This window comes from Mustela nivalis (assembly GCF_964662115.1).
Source record: "Mustela nivalis genome assembly, chromosome: 17".
In the NCBI taxonomy this organism is placed as follows: domain Eukaryota; kingdom Metazoa; phylum Chordata; class Mammalia; order Carnivora; family Mustelidae; genus Mustela; species Mustela nivalis.
Genome location: NC_139036.1, coordinates 20,455,028 through 20,468,718, shown reverse-complemented (window position 1 = coordinate 20,468,718; position 13,691 = coordinate 20,455,028). Strand labels below are relative to the sequence as shown.

Below are 13,691 nucleotides of genomic sequence, written 5' to 3'. Positions count from 1 at the left end.
CAAGTGGGTCCTCAAGAGGAAGCCAAAGAACCCTCCAGGGGTGCTACCTACCTTTTTTGTCACCTTCCTGGGGGCCATAGTAGGAGAAAAGGCGCTCCAGGAGGGCATCCTCGGTGGCCCCTGGTACCAGTGCCTCCTCCTCCAACAGCCAGAGCAGGCCCCTTGCTTCGTCGGTGCGTGCCAGTGAGCGGACCTGCAGAGAAGTGAAGAGAAGCCACCATGTCCCAAGGAGCCCCCGGCCCAACCACAGGCTATAAACTTGCTACACATGCGTATAAGTACACACCCCGCTCCCAGGTCACACCCTGTGAGGCTATTGGGCAGTGAGGGGGAAAAGGGAGCTGGACTGTGTTAGAGAGAGAAGCCCACAGCACAATCTCCTGCCTAGGAATTGTGTCCAAAGTCACCAAAGGCTGAAGGTTTCTCGTGAACCATCCTCATCCTCTCAGGAGTCACAAGGGCCGTGGGTGAGCCCAAGGCATAGCCTCCCAGGTGGAGGAGAGGAGATGAAGTCTGGAAGGCCCCGGGCAGGGGGCATGGGCCAAAGGAAGCTGTCAGCCAGCATCGGCTGTGGGGTGCCCTAGTCCCCTAAACAGGGAGGATCCCAGAGAGGAGGGCTTTGAGCACAGGTGGGGCTCCTGCAGGGTCAGAAACTCAAGTGCAGGAATGGGCGGAGTCGGGGTGATGGCAGAGCACCTGTCCCCGGCCACAGGGAAGGGCTCCCGTCAGCGGCAGCCAGCTGCTGTCCCAGAATAGCACTGGCCTTGTAAACCCTCCAGCTTTTAAGAGGATTCTGATTTCAAAAACCCCATGCGGGCCACACACACCAGGCCTGTGGCTGCATCTGGTCTGAGCTGCCTTTGCCATGACATTTCCAAGACTTCCTTGAGCAAGGATGGAACCTTCCTTACACCCCATTCCTGCCTTTGGGGACCAGGGAAACAAGAGAAGTAAGAAAAGTGCCATTTCCTCCTCTCTTTGCACCCAGTTGCCTGCATCTTCCCCCCACCCCATGGCTGCCTGAGGGAGTCAGTGTGACTAGCAGGAGGAAGCAGAATATGGCCAAGGACGGACGGGGAGCTAAGGTCCAGAAGGTCTGGTGTTGCATGGCAGGACCAGGCAATGAAGCCATGGGACAGTGAGTGGCAGATGCCACATCCAAGGGCTCCTGTCCCCAAAGGTGCCAAGGTCCCTCAGATAGGAAGAGCAAAGAAGGGAAGAGATGGCCAAGTCCCATCCAAACACACTCTCTGATACACTGTCCCTTCTAAGCCACATGGACTGACTCTCCACATCTCTTGGGAGTGGCAAAGGCTCTCAGTGGAGGCCAGCATGGGAACCCAGATGCCAGGAAAAGAAAAGTCAGCTTCCCTTAGCGGGGACATGGAATTTGGGCACTTTAAGTACTAGTCCCAGGGGACACTCACTGTCCCTTGGGCCCTACCCCCTTGTTAGCACAGCAGGGCCTGCCCACCGGGAAGAGGGAGGAGGAGGCAGGGGTCAAAGCCGAGGATGGGATCAGCAGCCTAGCAGGAACACCAGTTCTCTAGTAAAGTGCCTTCTGAAACCTCCCTAACTGAAGACAGTCAGCAGATGCCAAGTGCTCATCAGGCCAACCAGGCCCCCAAGCAGCAGAGTGCCCAAGATCCCTGTCCAAAGTGTGACAAGGCCTGTCCCTAAGGTGGAGGGGTAAGGGTGAGGGGTGAGGGCTCCCATTTAGAGCTAGGCACAGATTCCCTATTTGCACAGACTCCTCACCCACTCTGCACCCATCTTTTGGGGACAGCAGGAGGGATGACTCTAACCTCTGGGTCCAGCCCAGCTCTCACCACCAAGGGGGAGACACCAGGCTCCTGGCAGACACACGTGAGGCTCAGCCAGGCACAGGACAGGGCCTGGGGACACCCAGGGGCTGAGGCTCTCACTGCACCAGGGGAGAAAAAAGTGCCATCGTCCCGGCCAGACTGGCCAAGCAGCAGCAGCTAACAGAGCGGTGAGGGCTCTACTGAGGGACAGGGACAGATGAGGGGAGGAAGGGTCAGCCCAGGCCCTCGCTACAATTCCTACCAGGGACTGATGGGAGGCTTGGTCCACAGCTGCCACGGAATCATTCACAGTGGGCTCCAAGTCGTCAAATGACAGCTCGATGTTCTCCTAGGAGCGAAGGGAGAGAAGTTGTGAGCGCAGGCCACTTGTAGGGTGCAGCTCTACGCTGAAGGCCAGGAGGGGGCGCTGGGCCGGCTAGTCCACCCTTCCATCCCTCTCTGGAGCTCCTCCCCTCCATCAGCCCCTCTGACAAACGTTCACCACCTCCCAAGACACCGCATGGCCTTTCTGGACAGCTAAAATTTGTTGAAGCTTCTTTAACACTGAGCAAAACTCCCCTACTCCTGCTACTTGCAGGAATACTATTGATGAGACTACACAGAATAAGCCTACTCTCAACTTCACACCGTCATCCTTGAAACACCTGAAGGCAGCTGTCATTTGCTTCCCGAATCTTCTCTCATCCAAGATAAATATCCTCCCCAGTTCATTCATCTCACCTGCCCATGAAGTAGGATTTCTAGATCTTGTCCCATCTGGAACACCCTTCTATGAAGGGGCCCTACATAACCAATCACCGTCTTTTTTTTTTTTTTTAAGATTTTATTTATTTATTTATTTGACAGACAGAGATCACAAGCAGGCAGAGGCAGAGAGAGGAGGAAGCAGGCTCCCTGCTGAGCAGAGATCCCGATGCGGGGCTCGATCCCAGGACCCTGGGATCATGACCTGAGCCGAAGGCAGAGGCTGTAACCCACTGAGCCACCCAGGCGCCCACCAATCACCGTCTTAAGAGATCGGGAGCCAGGGAAGGCCCAGCCGGACCCACATGGACATAGGAACTGTGGGATGGCAATTCACAGGGCCTAGATAGGTGCCTCGAGGGTGGGCAAGGAGGGATTCTCAGGGCCCCGAGTACATCTGCAACTTCTTGGAGAGCAAACTCTTTACAAAGGAAGGATGCAGTCTGGGGCAGGACATGACTACCGCTCTGGGGTGCACAGGGAGATGGAAATGACAGAGAGCAAAAGTGGGGAAAGTGGGACCTGCCCTCTTCACCTTGTCCTCTCTGTGGATGCCAGGAGGCTGGGGGGGGGGGGCGCAGGAGGAGGATGTCCGGCTGAGGCAAGGTCAAGGGTTACCTCCTTGTATCTTTCTAACTCCTGCACAAAGGTGCACTCGTGGAAGAGTCTCTGCAGCCGGTCCTGGGCGTAGTTGTGGCACAGCTCCTCAAAGGATGCTCCGCGGGCTGACCCACCCTGCTCCGGGTTCTGGAAGCCTGGAGTGTCCACAATCATCATAGAGCAGAGCGAGTGCTGGCTGGACTTGAGAGCCCTTCACAGGGAGAGACTGGGTCAGGCCTGGCTGGGGCAGTGCCGCCAAACAGTCCTCACCGGTCTGCCCGTGGCACCCAGGCAGCCCTCTTCTGTCCCAGACAAATCTCCATCCCTGCCCTGGCGCCCAGGACCCTGGTGGTGCCGGGTGTTGGAAGGCGGGAAACGCACCTGTCCTCGCCTGTGAGGACAGGGAGCCCCCTGCTGGTGGAGAATGGCGCTGCCTCTGCGATCCCACCAGCCCCGAGGCATCAACTCGCCCTTTGTCTCAGCAGGAGGCTGGGCAGCTCCTGGCCAACCCCCACTCACCTGCCTCTCACTCACCTGTTCACCAGAGAGACGAGAAGGGTGAAGAGCTCACTGTAGAGGCCAGACGCCATGCCCTCTAAGCACTCCAATGCGCTCAGTTTGGGGCCTGCGAGGCAAGAACATCAGCTCTCCGTCCTGCGCCTGGGGGTCCTCATGGGGGGGTATACTCTCTAGTCACCCAGAATCAAGTCAGCATAGGGCCCTGGGGCTGGGCCTCTCCCTCTGAAGGAAGCATCTATTCGCCCCAGTGGTCTTCCCTGGCCGGAGCAGACCACAGTGAGGCCTGGCTGGGACCCCCCAACCACATCCACCTGCCAAGGGGCTTGGGCACCTGTGCCGTCTCCCAGGCTGCTCTCCTCAGGGCCCTGGCGGAAGGAGGTGGAGCGCTGCAGGGTGCCGCCCTTGTGCTGGTGCTTGAAGATGGCTGAGGACAGCTCCTCCAGGCTGCAGCCCAACAGGTATGCGGCCTTCTGGGCCCACTCGTGGCGGGCAAACTGCCTGCGCCCAGCTACGGGGTAGAGAAAAAGGGAAGGATCTGGCATCTCGGGTCTTCCTCCTTAGTCCTTTTGATGACCAATGTGCTCTTTGGCTCCCATGGCCAAGAAATGGGGAGTGAGCATCTCTTGGGAGTTAAAACCAGCCCTGATGACATCAGAAGGGCTTTAGGCAAAACAGGGACTTCTGGTGAGCAAGAGAGGGAGTCTGGCTACCAGCACTTCCGGTGCCCCTTAAGGTCCTAAAAGAGGAGGGAACTCCACACCGCTGCCACTAGAGGGCACCCAGGCAGCTCCAAACATCTCTTCTAGAGGGCCTGGCCTCAGGGATGCCAGCATGGAGGACAGTCAGAGGGTGAACCAGGCCCCCTGTGATGAGCACAAGGGACACTTGTGCCTGTGGGGGACACGACATGAGAGTGTTCTAGCACCTCCCCCTTCCATGAACGCATCGGGACCCTCTCCCTTACCTCTAGGCAGCTGCCAGGGGAGACCACTGCCACCCACCCACGGCCCAACAGTGGGGAAGTGGAAGAAGCCGCAGGGGAAAGGGAACAGCCCACGCAGACAGACGCGCCTCGGCCAACATGTGTCTAATCACAGCAATTAGGGAAAGCTAACAAGAAACAAGGTTTTACCTTCAGCAGCTTCTGTAAGGCAAAGGACCAGCATGCAGCATGCAAAGAAAAACAGCGTGTTAGCAAACAGTCATCAACAGAGCCCGCCAGGCTCACGGGAAGGGACTGTGGTGGTGGTGGTGGTGGTGGGGGGGGTTTGGAGGGGGTTCGTGAGGATGAGCAGGCGAGAAAACGGAAGCACATTCAGACTCAGAGACACAAAAATACACACAAGCGCACACACACAATCTCAAAGGAGAACGTTTACGGATGTAATTACGCTCACACACACACACACCTACAAGGACACCACGCACGGACACACACACATACACGTACACGCATCCTCTGGAAAATAAATGGAAGCTCTAAGGAGGCAACAGACCCTGCGCAACAAGGCACGTGTGATCTGTCTGCAGGCCGGCAGTGCTTAAGGACTACAGGTTCATAAGGAACCTGGTCTCGGTGCCTCCCCAGAGTGGAAGAACTTCCTCAAGACACAGCCACACGCCTACCCCTCTGCCCACCTACACAGTCTGGAGACAACTTCTTTAACCCAGAGCCTGCTTCTCTTTGGCAGGGATGCCTCCGCTGGGATCGCGAGGACCCAGACTCCTCACCACCTGCTCCTCTGAGCTCCCGCCTGCCCGCTCGCCCACCAGTACCCACCCACCAGTGCTTTCTCTTTCTTGTCCCTGCCCCAACAGCCTGGGGCCCTTCACATCCCTGAGGAAGATGGAGCCTAAGCCCAAGGCGCTGTTCAGAGGCAGCGTCCCTCTAAGAAAGGGGAGGAAGGGGTGAAGAGGTGCTCCGAGTGCCAGCCCATCGCCATAATCTCAGAGGAAGGCAGCAGAGCTCCTCCAAGCCAGGCCAAGCTCCAGCCATTCACAAGCTCCCAAGCCCAAGTGCAGAAGCGGCAGCCCACTGGTTACCGCGGTGCCTGCTGCCCCCTAGTGGTCTCCACCCTGCCATGCAAGAGGAGGAGACCCCTGCTACCAAACCGGTGAAAATAAGGGAAGAAGACTCAGGGACAACTGGCCTCGGAAAGCCCCAAGACCACCCTACCCCATCTGAGCCCCATGGAGGACATCCTGAGAGGTCCTGGGATCAGGAGGCAAAACAAGTTGGAGCGGCTAGGCCTCGGATGCTGAAAAGCCTCAGGGCTAGCAGGCACTCTCCCCGCTCCATCAGGGGCTTCTCCCAGGCCAGTCCCCTCCATTTGGACAGAACAAGCCAGTCACCAGAGAGAGCCCAGGGCCACCACCAAGAGGGGACAAGGTGGCCTCTACCCCCCAGGGAGGGGCTAAAGTCAGTTACCCGCTTGCTCCTCAGGGGCCTCTGTCAGGGAGGGAATAAAAAGCAGAGTTATTTCAGGGGGACTGCTCTGAGTTAGGGCCCTTCTCCTCCCCCTCAGCTCCGAACTGCCACCCCCCAGCTCTCCACAGTGTTCTGTGTCACTGCTGTCCAAGTCCAGGGGCAGAAATGCTTCTCTGGGTGTTCGAAGCCTTCTGCTCCAAGCTGGGGGACCGGGAAGACAATGCGGGGAGTCTGCTAACAGAGATGCCTGTGCCGGGTGAGGACGAATGAACACAGGGGCAGGGCCTCCACAAGCTCTCCCAGCGACAAGCTGCGTGGTCGAGACCCCTGGCAGGTTACCTTTGGTGGCGCCTGCTGCCCCCAGGTGGTAGATGGCAGCCAGGATGAGCCAGCAGACTTTCTGTTCTTCTGGGGAGATGCCCAACACCTTCATGGCGGTCTGCAGCTTACTGAACTGCTGAGATGCCTTCTGCTTCTCCTCAGGCTGCAGGGACAGGCATGTAGACACCACATCTCAGAGGTGCTGTCCCTCCCTGCGCACCCCCTGTTGCTGGGCCCTGGGAGGGCGAGGCTGGGGAGAGCTGCCCGGCTGCAGCCCAGCTCCTGATCCTCCCACGGGGTGCTCCAGGTTGCTGGAGGCGGCCCCACTCCCAAGGCCCAGGGCTGCCAACCCTATCCCCTTAGCCCCCTCACCTTGGCCAGTGGCACAATCCCAAACACATTGTTCTCTGCCAAGTGGTTCAAGTGAAGCTCTGTCCTACAGGTACAAATGAGGCATCAGCACGGTGTGTGGTCCCCATGCCAAGGGCCATCTCTCTACCAGGGTGGAGATGGACGGATCCAGCTTCCAGACTCTGAGTTCTGTCTGCCCATCAGGCTCTACTGTTAGGCCAGAGGCCGCCACCTTCCCTAACTGGCCTGGACGCCTGGTCAGAGCACTGGGCTCCCTAGGCGAGGTCACCAGAGATGCTCTGGTGAGAGTGTCCAGCCAGACCCCTGAAAGAGAGCAAGGAATCTGCCTGCAGCGTGAGTCCAAACAGGACAGAGACCGGGCTCTCAGCGACAAGAAGACCTAAGGAGGATAATGTTCTGGAGCTGCTTTTATCCTTTTACCCTTTTCCCGCAGAATAAAGACAATAAGTCTGAGTGTCAAAAGGAAAGAGCCCAGCAGACAACCAGCCTAGACGGCAGGAAGGGCCAGGCTGGAGGGCACTGAAAAACGCCGGGCTTTCAGCACTGGTATGGACCAAACCACCACTCAGCCCCACACTAGCCAGATGACTACAGGCAAGTCCCTGACCACCTGTGCTGTCTGTGCTTTCCTCTGCAGACCTGGTTTTGGGGGCCACAGAGGTCCTAGCAAGGCTCCGGAACACTGAATTCTGTGCCCTGGGCTCAGGAACTCCTGTGGGGTAGCTCCCCTTAGCTCGGACATCATGTGTGGCAAGCATACAGTAAACAGATGGGATGGGAGGCAAGCGGGTGACAAGATCCAGGAGCCACGAGTGAGCTGGAGTCCAGGGCACCACCCCACCCCCGGCCCCGTTTCCTTGGTCCCATCTCACCTGAGGGTGCCATCCCCACAGGCAAGCAGGTAGTAGAAGACATTGAACGTGGCCTCACCAGCTGGGCGTCGAGCCACGCGCAGCTTCTCCAGAAGCATCGTCTATAGCACAGCATGGGAGGGTATGGGCGAAGGGCGTGGAGCCCGGTCAAGTCCCTCCCATCCCACACCAGAAAGAAGCAGCGGCAGCTGACCCTCCACCAGAGGCTAGCTCCCCCCAGGCCTGGAAGAAAAGAGGCCCAGCTCCCGGAAGGGCCCTGATGCTCTACCCAGGCCCCTGGGGAACAGTCTTCTTAAGGAACTGAGCATGGTGAGATGTTTCATTTAGCCTGGTAGGGGGTCAGCCTTGGCTGGACCTTACTTTACTGACAAGCCGGTCTTAACCTGGGTGAAATTAGCCAGAGAGAAGCCCCTTAGCACAGGGCCAGGACCCAGGAGTAGGGTGAAGCCAACCCCAAGGGTGGGCAGGACCCTGAGGCATGCCCCACTCAGGGCCAGAGGTCGGGGGGGCAGAAAGCTGCGGGGACAGAAGACACTGGGGGCAGAAGGGTGAATGCCCAGAGTGGAGCAAACCAGCCCTGAGAGCCCAGGGTCCATTTTCGTGGGGTAAAATCCCTGGAAAACCAGGCACAGGAGAGAGACTGGTTTCTATGCCCCGAGTCCAGGCCGATCTCTTACCACCCTGAAGGTCCCTCACCTGGATGGAGGCTGAGGCCACCTGGCCGGCTTGGTCGAAGTCCAGGGAGAGGATCTGGGAGAAGCGGGTGGCGTTGCCATTCATGATGGTGGGGCTGTTCCCAAAGGCTTCCAGAAGGCTGTACAGAGCCTGCCACTTCTCCACTGTAGAAGACAGGCCCGGGGCCATCAGGAAAGCCTCCAGAGGTCCAGCCCAGGCTTATTCCCCCAGCACACAGAGGCTCGGTGTTACACTGGCCAGGCTGCCCAGGGACAGAAGGAGTTTGGGGGACACAGAGAAGCCAGGGAGGAAAAAAGATGGCACCTACGAGGCCCTTCCAATCCCAGCCCCTCTCAGGTTTTCCAGGTGTCCTGTCTCACCGGAAAACACCTTGTTCCCACTGGTGCCCGCGATGGTGGCTAGGTACTGCACCAGATGCTGGCAGCTGGTGGTCTTGCCGCTGCCACTGGCGCCCAGGAGGATGACAGACTGGTCCTGGCGGCTCATCAGCATGGCCCTGTACGCGGTCTGGGCCACAGCGTAGACGTGGGGTGCCATGTCCTCTCGCCGACACCCCTTGAACATGTGCATCACCTTGGGTGGGAGGGGGGTGGAGGGAAGGGGTAAGGCTCTTAGCAGGTCCCATTCCCAAGGTCCTCACTGTCAAGGCCTGCCTTTCTGGGCCTTTTACTGCCAGGGGGTTGAGGGCCTCTGAGGCTACGGCCATGTGTGGAAATGCAGATTCTAGCCCAATTCTGGCCCCTGTTGGAGGTTAGGGAGAGGGCTTCATGTCTCCACCCCTGAAATGACTCCTCTTTGCCAGGTCAACTGTGAGAGCAGACAGGAGCGCAGTGGGATGCCAAGGGGAAGGCAAGGAGCCAGGGAAGGTGGGGTAGGTAAGACATGGATGGGTTGGTGAGGCAGCAATGGTAGCCTCGGGGTTGCCATACCTTCTCAGAGTACACGGCAGGGGCCCCCCGGGGGCTGAGGACGAGCAGGCTGGGGCCAGCGTACGTGTGCAGCAGGCTCGCACCATAGCGCTGGCGCAGTGTGTGGAGGACGCTGGACTCATTGAGGTAGACCAGTGAAGCCAGGTCTTCCAGACGGTCACAGGAGGGAGCATTAGCCTGTGTGACGGGACAGGCAGGCAGGCACTGAAGATGCAGAACCTGCCTGCACCGCCAGTGGACAGGCCCATCCTGCCCAGACCCCTTCCTGTGCCCTCCCCGCAAACCTTCTCCACATCATCCTCATCGACATCCAAGATGGCGCCGTCATGGTCCAGCTTTACGCGCACCTTCCCTTCCGGCAAGCTTAGCTCCTCAGATTTGAGCTGACTGCCTGCAGAGCGGGGACAGACAGTCAGACACAAGCCTGGGGACCTCTGCCACCCTCTCTGGGCCCTCTGTGGTCTTGCCTCCTCCCCGCCCTATCATGGGGCTCTCCTTACTCATCACCCAGGCCTCACCAGACCCAGAAGGCACACCCGGCCCTGAAAACTGAGAGGCCCACCCAGGCATTCTGTTTCCTGGGCAGCTCCAGACTCACCCAGAGAGAAGCCATCCTTATGGACCAGCCACACCTTCTCTGTCTCATACCAGGCCTCCTCAGCGGCAATCTGCTCTTCTGTCTTCACCTATGGGGGTAGGGGGGATTAAAAAGTCAGTCCTTGTTCTGGAAAACAGAGTCAGGAGAGCAGGAGAGAGCAGACATGTGAAGGGAAGTGCTTCTGGAGGAGCCTCTGGGTAAGGAGAACAGTTGAGGGGCAGAAACAGAACAGGGGACATCAGAGGTGTCAGAGGAAGAAGGTGGGGAAGTCATGGGATGGGGGTGGTCCTCAGGAGCCCTGAGGATGAGGACACAGAGTCAGGGACCATGCCAGCCTTGAGAGTCTGGAAGGAAGGGGACACTCTGAACTCGAGCCCAGAAGACAACAGACCACAAAAATGCAAACCAGGTGCCACCTTCAGCTACCCTCTTCCCCACTTCCCTGTGGAGCCTGTAGGGTTGGTGTCCTGAACCCGCACACCGCCCCCTGGGCCACCGCCCACTGCTACTGTGACCTCTCATGTCCAGCTTCTGCCTTCAGCCCACCAACAGGCCCTCCTTCACCAAACTGGGAAAGGGTGCTTGCTTCCTCAAGCCCCAAGGAGAGAAGTGTCTACTATATTACAAGACGAGCTGCGGGTCCTGAATCCTAGCCTCGGCCTGGCCTTCCCTCCAGAGGATGCGCCCCTGGAGGCACATGACAGCCTTTCCACTCCTGCCTCATGCCTCCTCAGAAGGACAGGCGAAGGCCATGCAAAGGCATGAAATAGCACGGCCCCATACATGGGGGGAGGAGGCTGGGAAGGACACGGGAAAGGCTTGCGTGCTACCCAGATGGGCAGTGGAGCAGCTGTGAGCCACAGTCAGTCTCTGAGAGGAGACGTGAGACTGAGGCGCAGACACTGCTTTGTGTCACTGAGCTCCTGGGTGAGGAATTGGGAAGGACAAGTCTTTTCTTTGTCACATTTCTTGGAGCTGAAAGAAAAAGAGGTCGGGTTCTACTCCCAGGTTGGGTCCTGGCTTCACGTAACCCCCTCTCCCTTGCTGATGGCCCTTCTGTGTTCCAGAGAGAGCAGCCTAGATTACACGTGGCCCCTGGCTCTGGGAATCATGGCCAGTGAAACCACCCTTCAAACAGGAGGACCGCTATGGGGCCAGCAACATTTTAAATTGTTAAATGAAGACATTTTTAAAAAAGAAAGGAAAAGCTAATTCTTCATTATTTGAAGAAATGTGACTTTGTAAAAAAAAAATCACAATGTTTTATTCTTTTTCTTTTTATTTTTTTCAAATCACACGATATAGGGGAAAACCTTTGTCTCGATTGGACACGTTTTATGGGTCAGGTGTTTGGAACCCCACAAACTAGGGGGAGGTCAAAGGGTCAGGCAGGGCCTAGAATTAATCCTTTAGAATGAATTCAAAACTACGTTTCCCAGACTGGCCAGCAGGTGGAGCCAGAACACGCCATATCCTCACTGGGACTGTGGGTAGGAGGTGGGAGGGGCTCAGCCTCTTCGCTTTCTCTAGCTAGAAGTGAGCAGAATTGAAACTCCTAGAAACTAACACTCTTGCCAGGCTCTTGGGCTCCAGTGGTTAAAAACCATGTGCCACAAGGCCAGACTCGAGTGGTGACACTCCGTCTAGATGCTCCCAAGGGGCCTGACATAGAACTGCTCCATCTCAAACTGCGGGCATCGCCTCCTCCAAGGATACCCGCCCCCCATACCAGGTGGGAGCCAGAAGGGGAAAGAGGCCTTACACTCCAGCACGAGGCCCGAGCACAGACGCCAGCCCAGGTACGGGCCAGGGGTGGCGGGTGGTCACTGGAGGAAGCGGAGGGCTCCTGAGGGGGGCAGGAGCACCCTACCTGGCTGTGGGCAGGAGAGGCGGCCTCAGGGTCCAGCTGACAGCAGCAAGAAAAGAGGAGAGAGAGAGAGAGAGAAAGAGGGGTGAAGACAAGCAGACCATTGGCATGTCCCCTTCAGCAAGCACTCTGGATCACGTGGGTGGGCTCTCTCTGGCTGCCCAGGATGCAGGGTAGAGGTTGGAAGAGCTCAGGGGCCAGGATGGGAAGCTGGCCTGGGCAGGTGAACTGTGCCCAGTCCAGGGAGGCCAGACCGGGAAGGAGAGGCCCAGCCTGGCGAAGACACCTGTTATCATCAGAAGTCCCGGAGAAGACGTTCTGCTAAGTCACTCACTGTGGCCTGGGCAGGAGTATGTCACTCTGCCTCAGGCCACAGTCTCCCCTGGGTGGGATGTCCAGTGTACCCTGAACTAGGCTCTTTTACAAGCTTGTCAGGCCAGGCTACCTCCCCACACCCAGGGCCTGGGCCCCTTGGGTGGCTCTGGCCTTATCTCCAGATCAGCCAGTGCCCTGGAGATAAGTGGTCCCCTGGAGCCAGCAGACCCCAGAACAGGGCTGTCCCTGTCTTCCAAACACACACAAAGGTGCCACACCCAGTACCAAGGCTGTCCTTCGGGGCTGCCACCCCTGCGCAGAACGCCATAGAACAAGTCTCAGAACAAGACCACTAGCAGGCCCAAGTCTGGGACCCCCTTCCTCAATCCCCCATTGTACCCCAGTCCCACTCACAGGCAGGCACACCGTCCCATGGCAAACAGGCACCATGCCACCGGGGCCAGCTGCCCATGAACCAAGGGACTGTGGGCAGACCCTGGGGCCGGACTTCACCTGTCTCTGTCTGTTTACTTAAAGACCTTTCTGAAGAGGAAGTGAAGTCGGCCAGGCCTTGGGCCTTGCCTATAAGGAATAAGCAAGGAGTTAACAGGCCCCAACAGGGCTTGGAGAGCCAGTGCATTGAAAGAGGGGAGCGTGAGCTCCCTGCCTCACCAGCACCGGGCCCTGGCACCAAGCCATGGCCTCCAGGGCAAGAGGATGGGGCCAGAGGAAGAGGCTGGATCCTCAGCTAAGAGGGATCCCCTTGGCTGTCCCCTTCCACGGGCACAGGGCTCTGGGTCCCCTCGAGGAACAGGCCTCACCACTCAGACTCTCTAGAGAGCCCTTCCCTTATTTCTTCAGGTGAGAAGACCACGTGAAGGCCCCCAGGCTGCCACGGAGCCATCCTTCCATAGTCAGGCTCTCCCCACCCCCGACACCCACAGTCTGGCTGCCAGCCTCGGCACAGAGGAGCACCAGGGCCTGGGGAACCATACACGAGAGGTGCTATTACAGAAGCTGTGAAGATCCTCTCAAGGCGCTGCTGGGCCTCCTCTGCAGGGGTCAGCTGGACCTCAGGGGCAGCTCCGGCCTAGGGGTTAAACCACCGTTAGTCCTGGCCTGGGGTTGGGGGCAGTGGGGCACAGCATGCCAAGCTTGTAGTCTAGGAAGCTGCTGTAGGCAAGTGGGGCAGGGTCAGGGGGGCAAGCCAGGCAACAACTTGAGTTTTTAGACTGTCAGATGAGAAAAAAAAGAACAGGTGCCTGGAAAGTCTGGGGTTCTTCCTTCTCACCGTCCTCACAACTTCAGCACCAGGATGGCCCTATTCCCCCATATACCCTCTGGCTCCTTCCCCTGGCCCAGGTGGCAGGTGGGTGAACTCCAGGTCAGGGCCCACCTCGGCCCCTAATTCCACCCTAGTGAGAGGGACAGGAAGCCAGAGGGAGGGCGGCCAGGCCCGGGAACAGGCACATGACACTCTCTGGCTACTTATAAGTTCTACTCAGGGGCTGACAATTTCCCTCATGGCCTGCCCATCAGGCCAAAACACTACTGCCAACTCTGGGGTGGCAGGAGGTGACTTCCCTGATTCCAAGGAGGCCAGC

General features: G+C 58.2%; 2 protein-coding genes across 33 annotated transcripts in view; both read right to left on the bottom strand.

Moving 5' to 3' along the window:
• ALDOC (aldolase, fructose-bisphosphate C) overlaps positions 1-13,691 on the bottom strand; it is a 1,020,901-nt gene that overhangs the window by 488,864 nt on the left and 518,346 nt on the right. The gene's annotated exons all lie outside the window — the stretch shown is intronic.
• Positions 1-13,691, bottom strand: part of MYO18A (myosin XVIIIA) — a 94,549-nt gene that overhangs the window by 35,707 nt on the left and 45,151 nt on the right. For 10 of the 32 annotated variants that reach the window (XM_082706964.1, XM_082706962.1, XM_082706963.1 and 7 more), the window contains 13 exons: positions 9,906-9,993; positions 9,592-9,698; positions 9,308-9,484; positions 8,738-8,951; positions 8,379-8,521; positions 7,683-7,783; positions 6,811-6,874; positions 6,457-6,601; positions 4,021-4,197; positions 3,705-3,795; positions 3,189-3,381; positions 2,068-2,154; positions 52-193 (listed from right to left, as the gene is read on the bottom strand). In XM_082706964.1, the coding sequence (XP_082563090.1) occupies positions 52-193; positions 2,068-2,154; positions 3,189-3,381; positions 3,705-3,795; positions 4,021-4,197; positions 6,457-6,601; positions 6,811-6,874; positions 7,683-7,783; positions 8,379-8,521; positions 8,738-8,951; positions 9,308-9,484; positions 9,592-9,698; positions 9,906-9,993 (1,729 nt within the window). Of the gene's footprint in view, positions 1-51; positions 194-2,067; positions 2,155-3,188; positions 3,382-3,704; positions 3,796-4,020; positions 4,198-6,117; positions 6,139-6,456; positions 6,602-6,810; positions 6,875-7,682; positions 7,784-8,378; positions 8,522-8,737; positions 8,952-9,307; positions 9,485-9,591; positions 9,699-9,905; positions 9,994-11,667; positions 11,812-13,099; positions 13,178-13,691 lie in introns of all 32 variants that reach the window. The other 22 variants (XM_082706953.1, XM_082706956.1, XM_082706947.1 and 19 more) reach the window with 7 other exon arrangements.